At 37.4% G+C, this 25220-nt stretch overlaps 6 protein-coding genes across 6 annotated transcripts; 1 reads left to right on the top strand and 5 right to left on the bottom strand.

Annotated features, from left to right (window-relative positions):
- Positions 1-2489: 2489 nt before the first annotated feature.
- LOC117618438 (PTI1-like tyrosine-protein kinase At3g15890) lies at positions 2490-4349 on the bottom strand. The gene is made up of 4 exons (XM_034348005.1): positions 4285-4349; positions 4050-4197; positions 3655-3917; positions 2490-3132 (listed from the first exon to the last, which is right to left on the bottom strand). The coding sequence occupies exons 1-4, from the start codon at positions 4347-4349 to the stop codon at positions 2490-2492; spliced, it is 1119 nt and encodes a 372-aa protein (XP_034203896.1).
- A 3367-nt stretch (positions 4350-7716) lies between these two features.
- LOC117620029 (transcription factor bHLH36-like) lies at positions 7717-8826 on the bottom strand. Its single transcript, XM_034350118.1, has 3 exons — positions 8476-8826; positions 7960-8328; positions 7717-7851 (listed from the first exon to the last, which is right to left on the bottom strand). The coding sequence occupies exons 1-3, from the start codon at positions 8824-8826 to the stop codon at positions 7786-7788; spliced, it is 786 nt and encodes a 261-aa protein (XP_034206009.1). The 3' UTR covers positions 7717-7785.
- A 1970-nt stretch (positions 8827-10796) lies between these two features.
- Positions 10797-11800, bottom strand: LOC117618436 (transcription factor bHLH120-like). Its single transcript, XM_034348004.1, has 3 exons — positions 11588-11800; positions 11014-11355; positions 10797-10874 (listed from the first exon to the last, which is right to left on the bottom strand). The coding sequence occupies exons 1-3, from the start codon at positions 11798-11800 to the stop codon at positions 10797-10799; spliced, it is 633 nt and encodes a 210-aa protein (XP_034203895.1).
- A 1822-nt stretch (positions 11801-13622) lies between these two features.
- LOC117618435 (transcription factor bHLH36-like) lies at positions 13623-15671 on the top strand. Its single transcript, XM_034348003.1, has 4 exons — positions 13623-14071; positions 14323-14700; positions 14827-14905; positions 15556-15671. The coding sequence occupies exons 1-4, from the start codon at positions 13778-13780 to the stop codon at positions 15669-15671; spliced, it is 867 nt and encodes a 288-aa protein (XP_034203894.1). The 5' UTR covers positions 13623-13777.
- Positions 15672-16733: 1062 nt separating this feature from the next.
- On the bottom strand, positions 16734-19155 carry LOC117619757 (receptor-like serine/threonine-protein kinase At4g25390). Its single transcript, XM_034349785.1, has one exon. The coding sequence runs from the start codon at positions 18932-18934 to the stop codon at positions 17003-17005; it is 1932 nt and encodes a 643-aa protein (XP_034205676.1). The 5' UTR covers positions 18935-19155; the 3' UTR covers positions 16734-17002.
- A 2998-nt stretch (positions 19156-22153) lies between these two features.
- Positions 22154-25085, bottom strand: LOC117620218 (glycosyltransferase family 64 protein C4-like). Its single transcript, XM_034350361.1, has 5 exons — positions 24649-25085; positions 24161-24560; positions 23899-24062; positions 23728-23798; positions 22154-22541 (listed from the first exon to the last, which is right to left on the bottom strand). The coding sequence occupies exons 1-5, from the start codon at positions 24945-24947 to the stop codon at positions 22381-22383; spliced, it is 1095 nt and encodes a 364-aa protein (XP_034206252.1). The 5' UTR covers positions 24948-25085; the 3' UTR covers positions 22154-22380.
- Positions 25086-25220: the final 135 nt, after the last annotated feature.

Here is a 25220-nt window from a genome sequence, read left to right as displayed (position 1 = left end):
GTTTCTCTCTCGTCCTTCGCATATATCATCACTGCAGGCATCGCTAGTATTGTTTAAATTTTCTCAAACCGTTAGCAATAAAAAGCACAGAGTGACAAGCACGTAAATGGCATATATATGAGGAGGCCCTATCAATGCTCCATGCACACACCCTATATATATATATTGATACCTCTCTGCTCGTAGCTAGGCCGGCTGAGAGGCTCAGGCTCCAGCTCATGATCATTTAAATGTTCCTTTCAAAGGGTACACACACAAAGCAAATGCATTCACAAGCGTTATATGTAGCGTGTGTGCTTTTAACAGATGCTTTGATCAAATTTCACAGTCCTAGTATGGCTACATATTAGCTTTATTTGTATGTATGTGTCCTGTGATATTAGTGTCAACAACAACCAAAATAGCTAGCTTGACTAGGTTTCAGCTCCTTTAAACTACATAACACATGTTTTGTTGGGATTTGGGATGCTAAAAGCTGTTCCCATTTTCCATTTTCACTGCCTTCTTCTTCCTTCCTCTCAAACTCAATTATCTTGAGTGAGTACCCCTAAAGCATTGCTTGTGTCCTCTGGTCTAATACTTTTATGAGGATCGTCATTTATATAACTTACAAGGAGACAAAGCCGATTCTATAGAGTCAAACACAAAGTCAACTCTCTTTTTTGTTGTCAAAGTTTGAGCACATAATAATTCAACTAAATATAATTGTTGTTATCAGATAATTAATTACATAATTGAATTAATGAATTGACTATATTAACTGTTGTGATCAATGTAGAAATTACACAAATCAAGACCATTATTAAACGCTGATCCAGAAATATTATTCAACTGGACGGTACATTCAACTTTGGGAATATTGATAGCTACCTCTAATCTAACCTCTAAGCCTCTAGGGAGGGAAACTTTGCATATAGAATAGTGGGGCTACTCCTGCTTGGACTTGATAGGGTGTATGTACGTGTTTTACTTGGACTTTATTTTTTACCGAATGTGATTGCTGGCAATCAACATAAAAGGGTGGACACAGATGTCCTGGGGAACACAAAAATTTGCATAGCTCGCTTGCAAATATATTCCTTCATTTGGTAAAAATTATTTTTATTCTCCATTTTGCGATATTCCATTTTGCAAAGCCCTTTTCTGAACAAGGATTAGTCTTTTAAGTCGGTATAGATGATGGACTAAAAAATGGAATAGTGAGGGTTGGATCAAATGGCTAACTAATTTGATATAACGGTTAAGAAATAAGAACTCATCTAAAGACTTTAAAATAAGACAATCACTATAGAATTATTGATAGAATGACTCTAACGACATAACACTTCGTGTCATTTTTGGGCTCTCTAATCTCCAAGAATTCTATAGTGAGGGCCTTATATATGGCCATTAGATGAGGCTCTATCTCTTAATCGATGGATCAAATTGATTAGCCGTATTCAACGATTAAAAGATAAGATCTCACCTAAGGGCTATATAACGCCCTAACTCTAGAATGATTCCTCTAATTCTGTCTTTTGGGCCTCTTTTCTTGCTGAAGCGTGACACGGATTTTTTGTCTTAATCAAGTTTGGAACTATTCGAGATTTTGATTTCCAATTTGGAAGGGATTCATTTGTGGTTTTCTTAGAAAACACACAGAAACGCGTCCGGTAGAACAACAAATATAATGAATGGCATGCTTTCCAACATGCAAAGCAAAGACATATTTTTTATGTTATTAATTTTAAGATGAAGATGAATTATAATAATAATATGCCGTTGCTTTCACGCTTTCAAATTTTAATTTGAAAAAATAATAACAAAAACTATACGTATTCAATTGTCCCTTTCACATTAGAGCTTATCGATCGAAATTCGAAAGTATAGCAAACTTCCAAATCAAAATAAATAAATAAATAAACTTTGGTCCAAGAGAGTTTTCATCATTCCAAAGTTGTATATTTTCAAGCATGAAACCTTAATTGGTGCTTGCTTAACGTAATCTTTAGGTGTGCCTCACCATTCTCTGTTACCTTAAGACTCGGAAGAATCATAATATCTCCTAGCAGTATATTGCTGATTTGTGTACACATATTTATTTTTTAAATTAAAATCAAACTAAATTATAACATTCCCATCCCTGTAAAGCTTAGCTAGTTATGTTTTTTTTTAAAAAAAAATTTATAAAGTTAATAATAATGTCTTATGTATTTGAAGTATTTCTGAATGCGTGAACCGCCGGACAGAATTTCCAAATAAATTAAGACAAACAGATGAGCCAGAAAGGAATCATACTTGTAGACTTGTAGTACAATATTGAGTATATTTCAAAATAAAGTGTGAAGACTCTATTAAAACCTGTACACGCTCTAAGACCAAGTCATGCTTTCATCAACTTACGTGACTCATGATATGGCTCAAAAAGAACCTAAGCTCAGGTAGATACATTAACATTTCGATTTCACAAACGAAAAAATTAGATGGCTCAAAAAGAACCTAAGGTGAAGTCATCTCCTTTGTGATCTAGCCCTTGTAATATTCTTTCTGGTATCAGATTGCTCCATACCATAATTTTCATGATCGGTGTCGGTTTCGTCGTATACTTCTTCTTCATCCTCAGTCTCCTCCACATGATTTGTGATCTCTTTTTTCCTTCTTCTTATACCACCCTTAAGCCAAGCCACCACTTCTACCATGGTGGGTCGATTATCAGAACTGTTATCAGTGCATTTCATGGCAATCAGGACCGTCGACTTAACTTGTTCTCGATCAAACTTGCCCTTCAACCTTGAATCTGCAATTTGATTAAATAAACCCTTTTGGACATAAGGGGTGACCCATTGAACAATGTCACGTTTCACTCCGCCGGGGAGTTTCTCTATCGGCTTTTTTCCGCTAATTATTTCTAAGAGCAAAATCCCAAAGCTGTAAACATCACAGCTCTCAGAAACTTTACCCCACATGGCATATTCAGGAGCTAGATATCCAAGAGTTCCCTTTACCCTAGTAGTCAGATGAGTTACACCATCCGGGATCAGCTTTGCAAATCCAAAATCAGCGACTTTTGCTTTAAATTCAGTGTCTAGAAGCACGTTGCTGGCCTTTATGTCTCTGTGAATTATATGAGGATTGGCCTCATGATGCAGGTACCTTACAATCAAACACACAAAAGAAGATCCAAAAATGCTCTAGGTAATACTAAAACTTAATCTATGAATTAAGAGTAATACTTGGATTTTATTGAGTTTAGAAATCATAATGTACGCAACTGTTCACAGTTTTGTACTTAGAAGTATCCAAAGTTAAAGGACCAAAATTAGAATCTAATTTAACATAAGGTTTAGTGACAATTAGATCTTGACATCTGGTATACATAAAAGGATTTCTGATCAATCTAATTTTCTAATGAAGTTAATCGTAACACTTTGAAGAAGCCAATAGTAACATTATCTAGCTAGATCTTACTGGTAATGAATGAGAGGCTAGAAATAGATGAAGCATCTTTAGCATATTCCAGTTAAGAACGACCTTTGAATTTCAGAAGAGTCATCTGGATGACTTTGGCATTGAAGCAACATACAAATTTAGGTGACCTAATTAATCAAGGGTTTACTTTCATATTTTATATAACAGTTTTTGTTAGGCAAATTGGCGATTAGTTTATGTACTTACGATAGACCTTCAGCTGATCCAATGGCGATGCTCATTCGTCTTGGCCAATCAAGAAGGCAATCTGCTGCAAGTTGGCCATGCAAATGGGTGATCAAGCTATGATTAGGCATGTAATCGTACACTATGAGCCTTTCCTCACCACCGGCATAAAATCCCCGCAGGCCTAACAAGTTTCTATGCCTCACCCTTCCGAGTATTTCAACTTCCACTGCAAACTCCATCTCTGCCTTTGCACTCATCGTCTTTAGTCGTTTCACAGCTATCTGCACATGCACATGTGACCAAAGTTTTACAAAAAATTCAACTAGAGAAGAAGGAAACCAAATACTGATTGTTTGTATAATCAGAAGGAATTGAAATTATTCAAAGGAAAAAGATGGACATGATTGCCTTGCCTCGACGCCTTTACTTGTTCGACCCCAATAAACACTTCCAAACCCTCCTTCTCCAATTTTGTTGTCATGGTGGAAGCTGTTTGTGGCATGAAGAAGGTCCTTGAGGGAATATATATCCCACGGGTAATCCCTATTCTTGTGCACCCTACTAATTCATTAAACCACCCCAAGAATTAACATGAAAATTGGTAACAATTAAAGATAATTAATCAAAATTGAGTTTAATTATGTGTACCTGGTCTCAGCTGGTTCCTCTTGATCTTGAGAGACGCTGCAACAGCAAAAGCAGTTCCAGGGCATTTTGGTCCTTGGAAAGAAAGAACAAGCCTTCATAACTGAGGTATATATGGGGGGCAGTGGATTAATAATAAAATGGAGTGTGACTGTGAAGGATGGAGAAGAGTACAAAAGATTGATCAAAGCAAGAAGATGAGAGGGCAAATATTTCGGAAATTTTGAAGCAAAAGAGAAGGAGTCTTATGGTGAAGACAAAAGCCAGCCTTGGAAGTCAAGGAATCATGATGTTCAATGGTGAGAACAAAATGTTATTCTCTATCTCTACTCACAAGCAGCCTTCAACCTCATGTATTCTAGTGCTTGTTAGCTTTTGCCCAAGCTATTATTGTTTTTCATTGGAAATGTCACATTTTTAATTTTCTCATTAATTAGACTTTCATAGAAAATTATTTTATTATTAATAATACGTTATATAAAATACTAATTAAGGTTTAGTATAATAATTTTTGATGATATGTGTAACCCTTTTTTCTATAGGGTTGAAAGTGACACCACCACCCGCGATGAAGTTGGCTATGTAACCATCAATCGTGACCTTTCAAAGTTATGATGCAGCACAAATTAACTATTGATTTTGCGATTAAAAAAAAAAAATTTGTGGGATAAAACCAGCTAAGAATAGGTCACAGTCACCTATATTTATAATAATTAGCTGTAATTAACATATTTAATTGAATAGTGAATACATTATTAACTCTCTAATGCCAATGACCTTTAACCTGATGGCACGTACCCATCTTTTCTTTTAGATCCAAGAGCACAAAATGAAAAAAGGTATGCTGGAGCTAATCCTAGGATTGTCACAAATAAACTTATTTGGGTGTTGGTAGAAAGGGAAGAAATTGAGTCCAAGCTGGTCTAATTGCTATTATTTGTTTTTTTAACAGTTGGTTGACTAGGATACAATAATCCCTTTTCACCTTTGAAACAGAGAATTGCAATTTTATTGCTTGATTCATGGTAAATATATATATATAATCGATTCTTGTTAATCATCAGTGACGTTGTAATGAGGATTAGATTGAGAACTTGCACATCTCAGTTGTTATATTATTAAATAAAGGGATGGGATCTCACCAACTCTCATTTGTTTAGCCGTTCTAAAGCAGATTTAACAACTGAATATTACCATTCAGCCATATATTTGTCGAGCCTCAACTTATACAAGCGATAGTGACATGGAGGTTTCTCACACACACACAACCAAGATGTTATGAATTTAAACTCTTTTACATAAAACACAGTTTTTTTTAGTGATCTGAGTTTAGGAAGACAATTAAACGAATATGGTTTAGGCTTGAATTCGGATGCAGGAACACTTTTACCAAGCTACGTGCATAATCTCGGACCAAAATAAAGAAGGAAAAGAGAAGGTACGTGCTTAATAATACAAATGGAAATGATAAATTAATTAAGCACTTGGCCGCAAAAGCTTCCAATGAATCAAAGCCTCTGCTCATTGACGCTGTACAACAAGAAAGAAGAATTTCCCACTTTCATCGAAGGCTCCCCTCCCATTGCTATATACTATACAAAAGTCTTCCAATTGACAATAGCCCCTTTTGTTGTTGAAAATAATAACAAATAAAAAGAAATCGAATAATCCAACATTATTGACCCCAAAATAAAATATAAAAGAATCATCTTGTAGTGCAATCCAATACAATCCCACCCATAATTAGCATTTCAAATTGGAAAGGTCTGGGTTCAGAGATATACTTGCCACAAATTTGGGCAGGGGACCAAGTACTCATCAAACCTAGACTTTGGGGCTCAGCATATATATATAAATCCTGGGTTGAAGTTTTCTTAGGAAAAAGAAGTGTTCTTCTGGGCTGACTTCGCTAGATTTAATTACATGCAGAAAGCTTAGCTTAGCTGCCGTGAAAGAACATTGTTAATGATAATTAGTACTAATTAAGGGAGATTGGGCCTTAGTTGTACCATCTCTCTTTTGTCCGAAGACTCATTGGGCTATTTGTGGCCAGTTTTGTTTTGTGCTTTCTTGACTGTTTTTGGGCCTCTGGGCTCCTCCTATTCTAAACGAGCATGAAAGTGATTTGCATTAGGAGGTGCTTGCTTTCTACTTCAGCACTTGTTGCAAATAACACGCGCATGCAATAGCTAAAAAGAAGAAAACAACAAAGGTTCTGCATTAAAAAGTCAGAACCACTAGTGTTGGGGCTCGTTTGGAGCTGCTTTTTAAAAAAAACATTTATGCTCATAAATGCTTCTAGTAAAAGCACTTTTAATGATTTAACACACAAAATTCTGCATATACTTATCTGATAGTTCAAGGGCAGAGGAAAATTCTTTGCAACAAATGCTGAGAAAGGAAGCTAGCTATAGCTCCAACAATTGAAAAGCGAACAACTACTAACACTAGACTTAACATTAATCCTTTGATTTTGTTCATAAAGTTGGAATTCACCAAAGTTGATGTTGGTTGCAGAAATCGGTTCATGCTGGTGGAGCAAAGCTAAGTTATGAATACGTGAAATCAGTATCATCAACAAAAGCAATTACCCTTTTGAACGTATACGAATACCACAGCTGTAAGCCTGTAACTATTATATCTTGTAGTAATCCATTCATGCATGCATGTACATAGAAAACCAAAAAATTGGAGTTGGTAGGATCATGGTCTACAACTCTAGGTGTAGTATCTATTCCGTCCTGGTGTTTCGTTTGGGAAGAAGAATCTCTACCTTAACTTTATTTTAAAAATCATGAGTTTTGATTCTTGCCAACAACTCTATCCAACTATGATTTGCTTGCAATATAAATTATCACAAGGAAAATGAAAAATCCTCTAACCCGGCTGCTAGTGATATATCAATTGTAACGAGAAGCACTCAGCAGCAAACTTAAACAACTGTGAATACATCAATATGCCTTATGGAGCATGCGAGTTTAAGATTATCTAAGCATGCGAGTTTAAGATGAATATGGTATATAATTGGACATTTAATCTGGATACACATGTACTTAAACAGCAGGCAATGAAAAGGTTGCATGATCCATATTAAAATTTTATGCGGCATCAATAAACTTAATTAATCATCAGCATAATTTGCAAAGTTTGATATGCTGATGTATAGGTGGTATATGATATTTAAAGTCTCAATTATGCTGAATAATCTACAAAGTTAGGATAATATGAATTAATATGTTGAACTATGAGGTTGACAACATAAACATCACAAATAATATTTGTTGCTCTCTGTTGTTGCATGAACTAATGAGTTCACAGCATCAAACTGTACGTACAAGAAATGAGTTTTCTTAAAACAAGGCACTACAAGTAATGAAACATCAAACATTTGACAAATCACAATTACAACAAAAAAATCTAGGGTTTTGATACATCAAAAAGGACAACTAATTCACGAGGCTAGGGAAGGGAATACCTCCTAACAATTAACGATATGCCTGCCACTCAGATTTGCAAATTTAGTTTCAGTTGCAACTCAGACAAATCCAGTACACATTCCAAATCGTCGACCTGTGGATTGAACAAAAACTGTGAATAAACTTTCTTGGATAGCTTCCTACAAAACCTATATATCAAGAATATGAGTAACTAAATTGAAAGGAACGACCATATATATACCTCACTCTGAATAGTGTGAAAGACCCTTTCGTTTACTCTCGTGGAAGCACACTCAACAACACAAAGGCCTTCAGCAAGCAACAATTTCAGCACTCTTGAAAGAGGCAACCCTTCATCCTCGCTGCAGCTACTACTTATCACAACCTCCACTCCCCCCAAACAAGTTGGCCTAACCATGATATTGGTCACGGAGTTAACCAAATCATGACCCAAAGTTTCATTTTCTAGACCAAACTCTTGTGCACTAGAATCATATTCATACAACCTTCTAAGCTTTTCTTTCTTAGCATTCAATTCTTGGATCTTCCTCTTCATGTGAGTTATATAATTCACCGCCTCGTTCATGTGCTCGGAGATTGAACGCTTTCCCTAAAATCCCATAATGAAAAACCCTAGAAACATTAATTATCTAAATCAAGACATTCAAATTCAATCCCCAATAGAAAATTAAGAAATTAAGCGTGGCTTAAAAAAGTCATGTACATATATTTAGAGAGGTTGATCTTGATTCTTGACCTTGATCAATTCATGAGGGAGGAGGGATCGAAGAGATGCATTTAGAACTGCCATAAGTTGTCTTCTTTGGCGCTCGTTGTCCCTACGCATGATCTTCCTTTCAACCTTTACATCACTAGGATTTGCTTCATTATTGTCCGGATGAGCAAATAATATCATATGTTGCTGTTGCTGCTTGCCTTTTCCCATTTTCTTATTATTATGGGATGGATCGCTTCCCTCTGGCAAAACCTCATGACCCGGCACCAGATCTTCTATTTGCATCATATCTTCTTGGTGGGGATCATTGGAAGAGATTTGAAATTCCAAATCCTTGCTTTGATCATTAGGATGATAAAAATTAGGAAACATTGAACATAGACATGTACATGCAAATATTGGAGCTCCAAGATTCTTCAGAGTAAGAGTGAAGGTTGTACTTAAGGGCCTTAATTAGTGTTCTTAAGATTCTCTGAAATCTCTTTCCTTAATTGCTTGCTGAGGAGCTGCAAACGTGGCATTGGACCGCATGATAAAGTCAGGGGTAATACATTATATATTCCATGTGAACCAATAATCTTTTCACTTTTGGACTAAACCAATTACTGCCTGCCCATTTACGTTCACACATTTTGGTGGACCACCATCTGTCGGAAAGTCGGCAGTCTGTGCACATCAAATGGGTTCAGACCATGGGCGACCAACCTCAATATATCCGATAGCCCGAGACCCAAAAGCAAATCAATTATACTGCCCATTAAACATAATTTTCGATTTTTTTCCACACATGGATGTTTATTGATTTAATTCCTTTAACGGAAGAATTGTATTCGTAGTTATTATTACTTCATTCGAGTATTATACAATAATTTCTCGTATCCAGATAATATAACCAACATGAAATACCAAACAATATTTAACTTGGCAAATGCAACAATTATATATCCAGATAAAGCTAGGGCTAGCTAAACAATATATATTGAAGGGCCACTGCCCTAGCATCCTAATCCTCTTTCTTCCCAGGACTGAACTTATTATAGTGAATTATCTCTTTATCCGAGAGTTGGTGGTAACAAGCACAATACAAGAGGTGCATTTAATACTAGAAAATTGCATACAAGTTATTGGGCCACCATGTTTTATTGAAAACTTTGACCATGTGTTCCTATAAGGACGGTGGTCATATTATAATAACCAAAGATTAGGGGGAGCCGCAATGCCAACAGTATCAAGGCAAAGATATGACAGATAGTCTTCCTCCTCTATTTTAATGTGCCCAGTCCATACATAATTGAACCAAAACTTGCTTTACAATTACTTCTAAAGCAATATGCACATATGGTTGTTAGCAGAATGAAACCAATATGCATACAGAACCCAAGATCAGCTTCGCTGTCTCGTTTGTACCCTTCCTCCTTTTTTACAGAATTTTATTTTTATAACTATATATATTTATAATTGTATCAACATCATCAATGACGCATTTGGTTGTCATACATATCTCCTTGTATATTCATTAATTATAAAGTTTCATGCGAGGTTATTGAAGCAAAATTGATCATCAATCACTAATGTAGGTGCCAGTAAGGTTCATGTTTTTTGGGTTATAACAGTTCGAACCATTCATCGATCTATATATATTGGCAAAATTGTAATGTTGGTGTTTTAAAAATCCCACAGACGGACGAATCCAAGTTGATATTATCACTAAATTATTCTTTATTTGTTTGATTTTCCTTCAAAGATAACATAGCTATAGCCTAAAGAGTTTATTCGCTTTAGTGAATGAAGCGAAAAGTAATGCAGTGAAGATTAAAATTCTTCTCTTTTTTGTGTTTAGGAGATTAAACATTTGCTTTGTAAAGGTAGGAGATTCTAAAGTTGTTAGTGAAAGTGAAGTTAGTCTCTTTATTTGTTATCACTGTCTGCCAACCCCTTGTTAGCCATGTTCAGCTTGTGACCTGCTGAGAGCTCAGAATTTTGAGGTCATGTCTGCTTGTCCAAGACAACATGCAAGATTAATACCACAGCAGGAAATCAGTAACGGTATAAATGGACATGAGCAACATGACAACAGAGCAACAGCTCCCAATTGATTCAAATCTTCCATGAGAAATTAGACTATAGCTAGCTAGTAGAATGAGCTCAATTGTACAGATATATATATATATATATATGCATGGGTGAAGGAGATTGAGAGATGCATTAAACAAAGCAATATGCAGCTGATCAGTTTACTACGATTCTTGTAAAAGTCGCTCACAGGCAAAAAACCTACAAACATTTATTACTCTTTCTGTGAATGAGCAGAAAAGCAGCTAACTAAACATATGTGTTGTTACTTAATTAGAAAATCTAGTCAATGATTCAGTCAGAATCTGCTGCAATCCAGAAAAGTCTCCCCACGCCGGATCGCTAACCTGTGAAGTTGTACATGGAAAAGAAGTAATCAATGCACTAACTATAACCAGATACATAACTCATACATAAAAACCTAAACTGATTAAACAGCTTAATTTAGATGGTTTAGGGGATGATGAGACAAATGTAATTAATTACCTCAGATTGGATGGTGTAGACAAGCCTTTCGTTAACTTGGGTGGTAGCACAGCTGATTACAGTAAGCCCTTGTCCAAGCAGTATTTTTAGCAATCTTGATAGGACCAAACCTTGCTCCACAGAGCCACCCCTACTTATCACAATCTCAACGCCACCAAAGCAAGGGTGCACTGCAACTCGAGGACTTGTTGAAGAAGTTGATGAGCTAGCACTCAAACTGGGCAACGAAGACGTCCCGATCTTTAGCTCATCTCTTCGGCGGCCAAGTACTTTGATCCTCGTTTGTAGGTGTTTGATATAATTCACAGCTTCGTTCATATGTTCCGCCAACGAACGCTTTCCCTGAAAATATTCCACAAACAAAATATAATCCAAAGCAGATAAATAGATCAAAAATCTAGAAAGAGGAGAGAGAAGGGTTAATCATTCATGTATTATCCAACATAATAAAATCCAACAAAAACTGAGAAAGCAATAATAAAACCATTTTTCCTCTAAATCAACTGCAGTGAATACACAAGAGGCAGATGAGCTAAGTGGGAAGAAATATATAAAGTACAAGATCTTTAATTACCTTGATATATTCGAGAGGGAGTACGGATCTAAGTGATGCATAAAGGGCGGCCATTTCTTGCCTTCGCTTCTTTTCAATTTCTCTGTGCATCATCTTCTTTTTTCCATCATCATTAGACTTGTCTTGATTTTCTGCACTGTCTAAAGTCAATGCTAATGATGATTTTCTCTGCTGGTCTCCGGTATTAATGTTATTGAACATGCCGACATCCATTTGACAAAATCAGATCTTCTGAGATTCTATTTTGTTCGAATAAAGGAATAAATAGATGAAATACGGAGAAGACCAACTTATATTTCTTTGCTGCAAACGAAACATTGTATATTAGAATACTGTCAAAACTCTCTGCAAGTTTTATTTTCTTTTTCTCAGAATGGCAAAGAAGGCAAAATAGTAGTTAGGGTTTTAGATCTTGCATATGGACCAAATTAAAATCCCAAGATTCCCAAAAGTCTCTTCCCTGGCCTCGCTAGCTGTATTAAAATATTGCACCGTGCTTAACGCTTCCCATGTCATTTGTTTCTTTCACTTCTTTTTTTGCTTTACTTTTGGAAATTATTATTTTGCAATACATGGCATGATTGAAACCCTTTTTTTCCATAGAAAATGGCCAGAGGTTTATGCCCAAAATATAAAACATAGAATAATTGGACACGTAACAAGCTTTTGTACTGCTACCAATAGTGAATTCTGTTATATGTTACCAAGCTGGCGTATATAAACAGAGTTTCAATTGTGAAATTCCTCAAATAAGACATTTTTGTAGATCTCACTTTAAATTTTATTTTAATAATCTGATTCATAAGTTTTTATGTCTTTCCTCAAAGATTATCAACGCACAATATCATTCAAATCCAAATCGTTTAACCACTCAATTATATATATTTGTATTTTCTTAAAACACCTTGGTCGTTTTTCATCCCTCATTGTAATTGACAATCACATGGGACTCCAAGACAGTTAGGTTTGAATGATCTTAAGAGGAAGAAAGTAAAACATGGTAGAACTATTAACTATAAATAATATACATATATATGTGTGTGTGAAAACCCACGAGTCCAACGATCCAAAGTATTATATAATCAACACCATGCAACTTGTATGCCCGTACCAACTATCAATTGATGACCATGTTAATTACATTGAGCACCATAATTAAAGTCAAGTGGGGTCTAATTAAATTAATCGATAGATGTACACTTTCTAAAAGCTTAAACCGTTGAGACCATTAATTTCATCATGCATGTATATCACATGGGTTTAAATTGATTTTCAAGTCCTGCTCAATCAAATGGTAGAGGGCACCCTGTAGGATTCACTGTGCTTAGTACTAATTAACAAAAAGTAATTAAAAATTGATCACAGTCTGATCGGATACTAATCCTTCATTAGTAAGCTAAGAAGTAGCTTAATTATTACATCACACATTGATAAGATAGGTTTCACAACCACTAGTAATATTAAAATAGATTCGCTACTTGATTTTGTCAGGAAAAACAATTAGGAATAGTAAGCTTAGCTGTTTCTTCGACCATTACAAAATATTTGTCTCAGAAATGCAACATTATCAACAACTCCTTGTCCAACTCATAAAGCACGCAGGCAATTTCCTAAGAGATCTTCTTGATACTGTTGGTGGTTATATGCTTCCTGTTTTTAGGGTCCTGCTGCACCGCACAGACACCCTTGGTCCTTGCCCTACGACATATAATTAATTTTCTCTCTTCCAGAAAGAATGTCTCAGTTCAAATTCCTTCTAATCAATTAAAAGAATTGAGAAAAGAATTGAGAAACAATCATCACTCATCAATATATACTGATTCGATACAATTATTAAATGGATAATTTATTTAGGTATGTGATCCACCACCTAATGTGAATGCTATTAACATTTGTACATAGGAACAGGGCAACGAAACAGGCATATTAAAAAAAAAAACTTTTAAGTGGCCGGTGAGGTCACTCTCTCTCTCTCTCTCTCTCTCTCTCTCTCTCTCTCTCACACACACACACACACACACAGTCATCAGTCATCTTGTATCTGAAGAGAGATGTCAAACTTGATGGAATCTTTGGGATCTTAGGCCCATCAAAGATTGATCATATCTACTTCTTTATATTAATCCTCCATACCCAATTTAGAGAGAAGGCTGAAGCTAGCTGTTCAATAATTCTCAACTTGTGCAATATATGATGTTTCCTTTACACCAAGGCAAGAAGCTGGTCTTTCAGACTTCATCTAATCCTCCCCAAAAGCACACAATTTCAGAAGATCGGATTCTTGGACATGCCATTAGCACAGGGAAAAGCCGCCGGCGGAAATTAGTAGCTGCTTTCAACTATGACATGATTGATCAGAATTCGAATGATCATAACAAGAAGAAGAAGATGATGATGCATAGGGAAAACGAAAGACAAAGAAGGCAAGAAATGGGTACCCTACATGCCTCACTCAGATCCCTACTTCCTCTTGAATTTATCAAGGTGAAGCACCCTGCCATCTCCTGTATTAATGATCTTTGTGTGCGTGGACTATATGTATCAAGGTCCTTCAGAACCAATATGATTTTTTTCTTTTTGAAAATTGCTTTAATTTTTTACATCCAACATCGTGGTTTCGTACAATTATATGAATACCATTTGAGATTTAACATCAATTCCTCTAGCATCTCTCTCATGGCTAGCTGCGAGAATATGACTAGGGTTAATTATGTATTGGTTGGGAAATTAAGCAGGGAAAGCGTTCGATATCTGACCACATGAACGAGGCTGTGAACTATATAAAACACCTTCAGAGTAGGATCAAGAGATTAGATGCCAAGAGAGCTGAATTGAAGAAATGTTCCAATATAATTAGCACCACTGGCACTGACCATGGGGCTACTACTGGAAGCTCCGATGGGCGTTCGCCAAGCTGTTTGACGGTCCACCCATGTTGTGGTGGAGTGCAAATCGTGATCAGTTCTAGGGGCTTCATATCTACAAAAGATGGCTTATCCTTGTCCTTCTCTATCTCAAGGGTTCTGGAAGTGCTGCTTGAACAAGGGCTTGCTGTTGTTAGCTGTGTTTCCTCCAAAGGAAATGACAGACTTCTTCATACTATCCAGTGCGAGGTTCGTCGTACTAGTCTAAGCTCCTAATAATTTATTGATATGTTTAGGTTTAGGGTTTGTGTATGTATGTTTGGAGTTTCCAACGTTGATCGGTTTTCCTGCATATAATCAAAATTTTCTTCTCAGGTAAATGATCTTGAAAGTATTGATCTTTCTGGCCTGGAGCAGAAACTAGCCGAACTAGTGTCTCCATTTTCATCCAGATGTATATCCGAGTAACTTAATTTTAGTATATTCATTGGCGTGGAGCATGCTGCCTCGATCTTACTTTCGTTATTATAGCTAGAATTGAACTTTGTTTAATGACTCTCAAGAGTGACTTCTTAGTTACATTTTCCCTTGTGAAATTAGGTTAAGTGTTTGCTGATTTTGTGAAGCCTTCCCAAATGTTTCTGTAAGATAAAGGAAAGGAAGGAATGCCAAATCTCTCTGTTTATGTACAACTTCTCTAACTGGGCTTAATTTCGTGCAGGATATATACTGTTGTGCCTTCCATAGTTTTTGAGAAAGGAGTTGGTCAGTTAAATTGATTCTTCTTCCTTTTTTTTTTTTCATCCTCCATGGGAATGGGATCCTTGTGCAGTTGAAGTCATGAATTGAACTGGCATGAATTTTGTGCAGTTTAGGAAGATGATATCGTTTATTTATATGTGGGGAAGCAAATTATATCATATATATAGACTTTTATATATGGACCAACATTAATAAAATATATATGGTTCTTGTATGATCATTTATATACTCATTGGTACGCATGAAAAGTACATATTATATACTTCTTGTATTGGTAAAATATATATACTTGTTGTGTAGTTCATGATGTCAATGTGTATTCTGTTATGGTTTCTATTGTAGATATTAATTCTAAGTTGAGAGCAGAGGAAGTGCTGCCTCTGCTCACCCATGCAATTAGTTCAGTGGTAAATCATGGATGGGCCTTGCCCCTTGAGGCTTCAATCCGAAACAAATAGTAAATGATGCATTTGTTCCAATATTTCTGCTTCTTCTTTTTCTTTTTTCTCTGAGTCTTCTTTTGATGTCATCAGTATTGGCGATCATCTTTCTTCTAAGCCTAGAATTGTAAGTAGCAGTTTACGTCTCATCTTGTTTCTTGAAGGCACATCACATTTGCAGTGCAGGATTATCAGGCTTTCGTCGTCTCCCTCCTGTAATTAATTATAAATTACTTACATGGACAGCTTCAGCGACATGTCGTGTGTGATTTTTAGCTACGCCAAAAGACGATTTGTGAGATGTTTAAAATAAATGTATAGACTGGGCTCGGAGACTAAAAGGAGCCATTGCAAACCTTGGGCCTAAGCTGTGGCCTTACATTTAAGTCTTAATCTGACTACTAATTTAAAAATCACCCACAAAATCGAGGTTACTGGCAACATTACAATTAAATTAGATCAGTAAAACATTACTTTTCTTCCACAATGACACAAACTAGTCAGCAATGTAAAATGCAAGCATCAAATTTTCTCCCAAGGCTATGAGAAGAATACTAAGAAATTATATTGCAAGGATTTGTCTTCATGTGCGCATGGTGACAACAAAGCTCAATAATACCTATTTACTGAATCATCTTTTAGACATAGTGGCATCATCACAGGAGAATCGTCGTACATGTTTAAATTTTGATCACCCTTTTCCAAACCTGGTTTATATGAATGTGTTTTTTTCCTTCTCTACCATTACCAAAGTGAAAAAAGAAAGTAAACCTGGTTTATATGAATGTGTTTTTTTCCCTCTCTACCATTACCAAAGTGAAAAAAGAAAGTAAAAGGCATAGTCAACTTCGACGAAGCTACAGACAGGAATGATGAAAAGAAAGTTGCTCTCTTTTTCCCCTTTTCTTTTTCTTTAAGGCGAGAGGGGGTCAACTAAAAGAAGTTCATTATGCAGCAAGTTGCTCGGATTCAACTTGTACAAAACTTATTCAAATGAGTAAGCTTGCCTTATCGCTAAGAGAATGGGCCACACCAAAAAAAGCAAACGTGGAATTCCTGAAAGTCAGTGCAAGAGGAATATGACAAACTGACAATGTTTTCATCTTTACCTCCAATTATGATTACAAACATACGAAGATGAAAAATCTTTCGGATTTGTAGGCCATACCAGTAAAGAGATGAGCAAATGAAAGAAATTCCAATCATCTAAATTCATTAATGAGTTAATACAAATGAAAACTATTCCTTTTCCTTCCTTTCAATACACAAATCATCCATCATTCATAGTAATGATCTGTAGCAGTATACCACCTACTGTTAATGAAAAAACAATATCATACATTAGAAACTCACCGGACCTTTGTATGGGACTTAAATGGGAAGCGTGCCTTAGCTGAAGTGGTTAATTCAGGCGGTAGTTTGGGTGGTTCCAACTCACCCGTCAGCATCCCCACAACCTCTTTCATTGAGGGCCGGCGAGAAGGCACCTTTTGCAAGCAAACCAATGCCACAGTGATGCAAAGGATCGCTTCTTCTCGAACCAAAGAATGAATGGACTTATCTACAAGATCAACAAGCTTCCCTGCACGGGCAAGATGGCGAGCCCACGACAACAAATTCGCCTTTTGGAACTCGGATAGAGGCGAATTGCTTACCTGCAGTGGCCGCCTTCCGGCTATAACAACCAATAATAAGACCCCAAAACTATAAACATCACACTTCTCAGAAGGATCACCACCATAACCATATTCCGGGGCAACATAACACACTGTCCCTCTCATGCTCGGAGTACTACTAATGCCACCACTCTTGGGAATTTCCCCAGAATCATGGCTATTATTTCGTCTCATTCCATCCAACCACCAATCAATACTACTCATACTGCCCCAACTCTTGCTCCTACTCTTCTTCTTCTTACTCTCCACATACAATTCTTCGTCGTCCGGCCAATAGTGATCCTCATTCTCATCAAAGCTCATTCCTTTTGGTTGCTTCTTGTCCTTCTTTTTCTTCTTCTTCTTTTCAAGTTCATCACAATACTCCTCCTTCCACCATTCCCTCGCAGGCCTTCTCTTCTCCTTGTTTGAATTTTTTGCAATCTTTTCCTCGTCCATTGATATCCACCACTCCAATCTCTTTCTATCCTTCTTCTTCTTCTTCTTCTTCTTCTCGCAATTCCCAACCATTTCACTGCTGGACGAAGCTGTGGTTCCAATGGGCCTATCATTCCCAATCTCTTTTCCAATCCACTCCATCACATAGTCCTTGACACCCCCACTGTCCTGTCTCCACCACCAATCTTTATTCACTCTCTGTTTCCCTCCGTCATCCAAACTACCCTTATCAAAATCTCCTTCTGGGGACACCGGAGACGGTGGCGTCACCGACGTCTCCGGCGAAATTGGAAGCTTTGCTAGATTCTCCGGCGACTGATCAACACCGACATTGAACTCCTCAAACCCAGTAGTTGCCACACTCTCAGTTTCCTCAACCACAGACCCATAGTCACATCCACCATTAGTCTCCAGCTCCTCCTTCTTCCCCTCTACCCCATTATTGATCTTGCACACATCAATCACTACCTGACTCTCCGATTTCAACCTGGCAAGCCCAAAATCGGCAATCTTGACTGAGAAGTTGCGGTCCAGCAGAACATTACTGGGCTTCACATCACCATGAATAACAGGCGGGTCCAACCCATGCAGATACCTCAACCCTTTGGCTATATCAACCGCAATCGAGAACCTTTTTCTCCAGTCCATCAATTCAGGGCACTTCCGATGCAAGAGAGCATCCTGCAAATTCCCGTTACTCATGAACTCGTACACCAGCAGCATACGTCGTCGTTTGGGGTCGGAGGAGAATCCGAGGACGGAAACTACAAGCGGCGAGTCGAGCTTGGAGGCCAAGAAGAGCTCGTTCTGGAACTCGCGCTCGCCCTGGAGCGAGCCAGAGTCCATGACCTTGACGGCGACATCTTGGCGGGTGTGGGGGAGGGTACCGAAGAAGACGGAGCCGAAGCCGCCTTGGCCGAGGCGGCGCTCGGGGGAGAAAGAATCGGTGGCGCGGCGGAGGACGGAGTAGGAGAGGCGGTGGGGAGGCTTGGAGTCGGATTCCGGGGAGGTTCGCTTCCGGGTGATCTTGCGACAGCAAACTACAAGGAAGAGGAGAAGCGAAAAGGCGGCGGCCGTGGCGGCGGAGACAGGTTGAAGGAGGTGACTGGTGCCGAGGGGTTGGGGTTGGGGAGCTGCGGGGGATGGGGATTGAGGGATTTGGCGCATCTTGAGCACCAAAACGACATAAAGATTGAAACTTTCTGAATTGCTAACAGTGAATCTTGCGACAATTTAGTGGCAGTTGGGAGGGAGGAGGAAGAAGAAGAAAGTGGGAGTTTTGTGTTAGTCTTTTGAGTTGTTGGGCTGTTCGTCTCTGTGTTTGTGCCGTGAATCACTGGATTGTGATGATGTGTTGTTCCTTTTTCCTATTTTTGGTGTGTTTTGTTTTGGTGGAGCTTTCCTTGTTTTTTTAGGGTATTGGCCAATTTCGCTTATTTATTTATTTATTATTATAAATATTTATTTTCCTTTTACCCTTCTTTTTTTCTTACGCTGCCGTCACTTGTCACTTTTTACTTACCTTGCTGCGTATTTGGCGCCTGTGCACCGTTGAGTCTCTTGTATAGTGTTTCTCATTCTATTTTTCTGTAAATTTGCGTTTTCCTACTAATTTGTGGCAAAATAATAATTTTAACAGAAACTCGCAATGCCATATCTAATTATGATGAGAGAATTATTGATTCATTCTGGAAAAAATAAAATAAAATAATAAATTCGTGTATTCCGTTTAAAAGAAATATTATACGAAGATTGAAGATGTAGATTATATTAAATTAGAAGTTGATGGATTATGTATTTGAATCTAATTCTTTAAATTGACTGAAATGAATCTTATAGTTGACTGATGTTACATAGGATTATTTAATTCAAATAGACAAATTATCATAATGTGTAAATCAGATAAATTGTATTGTCAAAATCAACTTTAACATGCACATCATAGAACGTTGATTAATGTTTTTTAATTATTTAAATTATACATGCCTCATCATCATTATTCAGGTGCGGTTACTTTCATCTCAAACAATAATGCATTATGCATGGGAAAAGGAAAAAGTTTAGACTTTCTACACACAAAAAAAAGAATGCATAATTAGGATTTATTCCGAATAATCACATAAGAGAATTTAAGAAGTAAGTGATGTTATTATGTTGTTATTTATAGGCTTAGTCAAGTTAGTTAGAGTTGATGTGCTTCCCACTCTGCACTCAAGTTCGACTTCCTCGTAATTTAAACTATTTGTTGTATTAAAAAAAGAGGTCTTTTGCAATAAGCATGTTTTTATTGTGAAAGAAACATTTTTTTAAAAAAAAAAGACGTTAAAAAGCCCAAGAAAAAGAGAAAATAAATAAAGAAACAAAATGGAAGCATGTCATTTTCCTATTTTGGTTTGCTTCTAGGAAACGCCCCACTATTAACATTTTCTTTTCTTTTTTTTTAAAGATGGGTGGCAATTGAATTTTCAATTAACGAACAATAAATAAAAATAAAAATTACACCCTAGTGATTGTGTGATTGTGTCACGCACACCTCGGCCGACCCTAAAAGAAAAATAAAATGGGAGTACCAAAGCCAAAGTTTTTGGTTTCTTTCTTTTGTTAGGTTTGACTTTTCATCTTACAGGCTGCCGTTGTAGCTCATTTCTCATATGATGCTTTGCTTGCTTACTCAACATTTTTTATTTTGCAATCTATTAAAATCTTAATTGAATAAACCTTTTTAAATATCTCTATTTATTACTCAATAAATACTATTTAACCCAAATTTCATGAATGTTAGCAAAGGAACCAATATTTTAATATAGTTTTTTAAATTAAGAAAACTAACTTAGATTAAGGGTCCGATTAAGGGAAAAAATAAAAAAAATTATCTTTCACTTTCTTTGTTGATGCTAAATTTATTTGGATTTTTATTTTATTTTTCCTAATGATACGATATTGAGGGGCCAGGAGGAGAGGTCAGCTTGATAAAAAAAAAAAAATTCTTTTTAAGAGGATCAGTTTTTATAATTTGAATAACTGACTATATTGAAGTCCTTTATTTATCCTTTTCTAGACTTTTTGTTCTTGGGTCAAAATTGGGAAAACCAGGAAAATCAACGTGGATTGCTACTCACCTCACCTGACTCAAATCTATCCATTCATTTATATTTTCTGTTTGCACGTGCAAGTTTTTTTGTTTCTTAAGTTAAACATAATCCTTTTATTCCTTTTGACATTTATTCGGTAAGCTCTTCAATCAGGGAAATATTCCCTGAATAGTTACATATTTCCATTTCATTACGCTCATTCTATTTCTATCCCTATTTTTTTACATTTTACAGGGGTGCATAGAGAGAGAGAGAGAGAGAGAGAGAGAGAGAGAGAGAGAGAGAGAGAGAGAGAGAGAGAGAGAGAAATGAACAATAAATCGGATCTTTTTTAATGAAAGATAAATTGATATAAGGGGGGAATTTGTATTTTCATATTTGAAGATTTAAAGAGAAAAAAAAAAAGAATGAATGAACGAAAAATGAAGTGATAGGCTGTCACATCATATTCAGAGAAAAACTTGGTTAAATTGTATCAAAGTCAAACATAATGTAGACTTTTTCAACATAATTATGAGATTCCACGTGTGGAATTTTAGAGTTCCAACTTGTATTGTTCGGTCGGTCCTAGTGTGCTACAGCAGGGGTAGAGGAAATTCGTTTCACAAAATGCAAACAAGCCGGTAAGGGTAAATCCAAGAAAATAAATATTAAATAGAGAAAGATGAAGAATATAAACATTTAAAATATGTTTCACTAAAAAATATCATGTAAAAGAAAAGTATTATACAACGTGGTGGTCGACAACAACCGACCTGTCACTGCCTAAAAACAAAAGAGTACACATGATAACCAGCGCGCGCACACACACACACAAAATAATCCACGTGGCTAGCTGGGCATCGTCCTCACCCAGTCAACGATGTTGACTGTTGATGAGATGATCACACGTGCAAAGAATCCATAATGATCAGAAGAATGGGCTTTAACCTGGTCCTGATGAATTGAATGAGATAAGGTATAGCTCGTTTAGAATTGATCACATCACATGAGAGGTTTGCTTGCTTGTATACTTCTCTTGCATATCTTGAGAAAATTACAAGCCCATTAATAAAAACCGGGCCTCCTCCATAAGTAATGTGGCCCTAGCGCCGACCTTTTAACAATACTGATGGACCTCCTCTTCAAGTTTCCAACCACCCCACCCCATTAATTTACACTAATAATTGTTTCTTAAATGCTTGGAATAATTGCAGACGTAAGAAAGGTCAGTTAGTCCGAGTAATGTGCCCAACCTCTTACGCCTAAATTTGACTAATCCACTATAGAAGATAAATGATGAACAAGCAAACAATTGAACTTCTAACCCAATCTGTGTTCTGTATAGCATTTTGATGGGAGGGTCAACAAAGAGAGTGCTCGCTCATCAAACAAACATGCTGGATTGTGGATTCTGGTTGTGGAGCAATGTCATTTCCATATCAGAGTTAAGAGATTACGTCCTTGTAGGTACCATGTCCCAACAGTCTATACAGACACTAAACTACAGGTGGGGAAAGCAAATTATACATACAACTCAAGTTACCAGAACCATTCAAGCCTCGTATCTACAGCCTTAACGTTGGTTGATACAAGCGGCATTCTTCCGAATAGGGAGATGAAATCGTTGAGGCACTTGTTCCTCCTGTTGCTGTGCCTTTTCATGCTGCTCATTCCAGATGATCCAATCTCATACGTCTTCCCTGCACAGTTAGTGGCCCCAGCTTCAACATGAAAATTTTCCAACAAAAAGCCTTACAGATAAAATTTCTTAGATTGAGGACGACCAAGAGCTAAAGAGTACAACGACAAAGTTTAGGAGAACCAACAACGGATGGCCATCATAGTGTAAAAACACAAATGTGATAGTTGGGTTGGTGCCGTAAAGTAAAGGGATTTGAAATTCGAATATCTGAGCACTTTTGCTGAGCAGAAAATGTTATTTGAACCCAAAAACTAACATCAGTATCATCAGTTTAGATATATTGAGGAAAAATGTAAAGAGAAGCAGTTACAACTTACAACTAAACAGCATTTATTAAGGAATTTGTCCAAAACACGCCTCTGAAATTCATACATAGGATGCACCTTGTTATAATGCACTCAAGAATCAAGATCTTCTAGAAAAAAAAATTATATTCGGAAAAAAAAAAAAAAAAAAAACCTTAGTGGGTTCTTGTCTAAAACCAATAGGCCTCCTCTCCAATTTTGCAGCTAATTTGATGACAGATTGTATAAAAACTTAGGTATTAATATACATATGGTAATGGTCTTTCAGTCCTGATCTCTGCAAGCAGAAATTTGTATGACATAAATCTTTAACCAAACTCTATGACACACGCTTTTCAGGTCAGACCGACGGATATACAGGTTGTTATTTGGACGGGTTAATTAGTGAATTCGTGTTAGTTTTGACAGTCTGAATTGTTAGCCTCACTGTTCTATTTGCTAAGAGGAGGTGGACGTCAATCATGCAAAGCTCTGTAGTACTTAAAAGGCTGCACATCAGCTTTTGTTCATTGTATTGAAATCCGTATTCTTATTGACCGAGGAGGACTTCATTTCTCTCTAACTTTCTTCACAGGTGAAGGTGCTTAATTTTTTTACTGATGAATGAGGAAGTAAACAAGGGGAAGGTTGTCAAGCAGAGTACTCAAACTTGTTTTCAACCAAGCAGAAAGTTGTCAACTAGAGTGCACATCCAACAAGAGCCTCCGTCAATAATTACCAAAGCTATTGATGGATGCAGGGTGTATTGACCATGCAGAATACAAGCTATTGTGAAAGTTTATAGTAGTTATAGTCATTTGGAAAACTAACACAAACCCTGAGGCTCATCCAACGTAGTTTGCACATACATACATGTTAAGAAAAGAAAATCCAAAATACCTTTCACCCAAATTGGAGGAGCACCGGTGGCATTAGCGACAAGCAATGACATAGCAATATCTTCACAGTTTCTGCACAATCGAGCACAGAAAATCTTAAGTATAATAAGCAGCACACAAACAAATGAAGGCCCCAAACCCAAACGAAAAGATAGGCAACACATGTACATACCTCTCCCTGGTGACATAGTCACGGATAGATGAGGGCATATTGTTGGTATACAAATTCAAGTAGTTCCTATGAAAGAATGCAGCTTTGGGAAGAAGCAGACTATATGTGCCCATCCACCAAACGGACCACCACCCCCCATACGTATATTTCTCTACGCCACTCTTCTGTTTAGAATTCAAACACAAAGATTAACCAAAATTACAATTAATCAGCACAAAGCTCAACCAAAAACTCAGGCACCCAAAAGAGCAAAAATGCTAACCTCCTTATCAAGCCAATGCATGCGAGGAACAAACCCAACCATAGTGTTGGGTGCAGATTGCCAGACCGTGAAAGCAAAATCCAAAGTGGAACAGGGGACTTTTACATCATCATCAACAGAGAATATGGCGTCTGATCTAAGGTCCTGAATTGGCTTAAACCGATTGTTCAAATCGTCGTCTTGGCTCATGCTAAACTTAAAGTTGGGTTTTTTCGCTGCTTGTGACTTTGAAAATGCCATCTTTTCGAGATGGTATTTCATAGATTCTGAGGGTGGTTCGCTGTCCGTCCACACCACATGAATTGCTTCAACGCCACCACATGACGCATAGTGCCCAATTGATTGCTTCAAAGCTGAGCTTCGCTTCCATGTGTTCATAAGCACCGTATATCCACCACCTCTGAAAATTATTTCTCTTTTGGTTAGTTATAAGTTCAGAATTTTCCGAATTTAATTATGAATTTACGAATGAAATTAGCTTTGGTTACCTAGAACTGGTGGTGGGGTTAGGGTGGGGAGGGACCCAACCCATCACAGAACTAAGCCTGGAGGAGGTGACCAAAACGACGACGGAGAAGATGACAACGCACACAACGAGCTTGAGCTTAGCCGCGCAGACCAGGCTTCGGAGCCGCCGAATGAGCTGGGAGCGGCCGGTGTAGACGCCTCTGGCGGCGGCTTTCTCCTTAGCCGGAGAGTAGATTCCGCCGTTCATGTCGGCTGCGGCTATGGCTGAGGCCACTGCACCGGTCGGCCCGGCGTCGCGCATGCCAATGATCGCGGACATTGGATTGAATTCAACTGAATGTCGTCAAGCTCGGACGGTCGTGATGTTTGGAGTAGAGATGGTCATCGTGATGCGTGCAGAGGGAAGACCCAAGACAGTTGAGCACTTGTCCACTCCCCGAGCTGTACTTTACAGTTGGGAGAATGCTACGTGTCAGAATGTCATAAACGAGTGTGTATTTGGTGACAAAGGTGCGTTTCAGTTGTGAGTTGGGCTACAACTTGAGTCATGTTGGAATTCTCTTGCTAGATGGCTCAGATCTTTTGGACTACA

The sequence above is a fragment of the Prunus dulcis genome, chromosome 2 (assembly GCF_902201215.1).
Source record: "Prunus dulcis chromosome 2, ALMONDv2, whole genome shotgun sequence".
In the NCBI taxonomy this organism is placed as follows: domain Eukaryota; kingdom Viridiplantae; phylum Streptophyta; class Magnoliopsida; order Rosales; family Rosaceae; genus Prunus; species Prunus dulcis.
The sequence above is the reverse complement of the archived record's forward strand: the minus strand, read 5'-3'. Positions and strand labels throughout refer to the sequence as shown.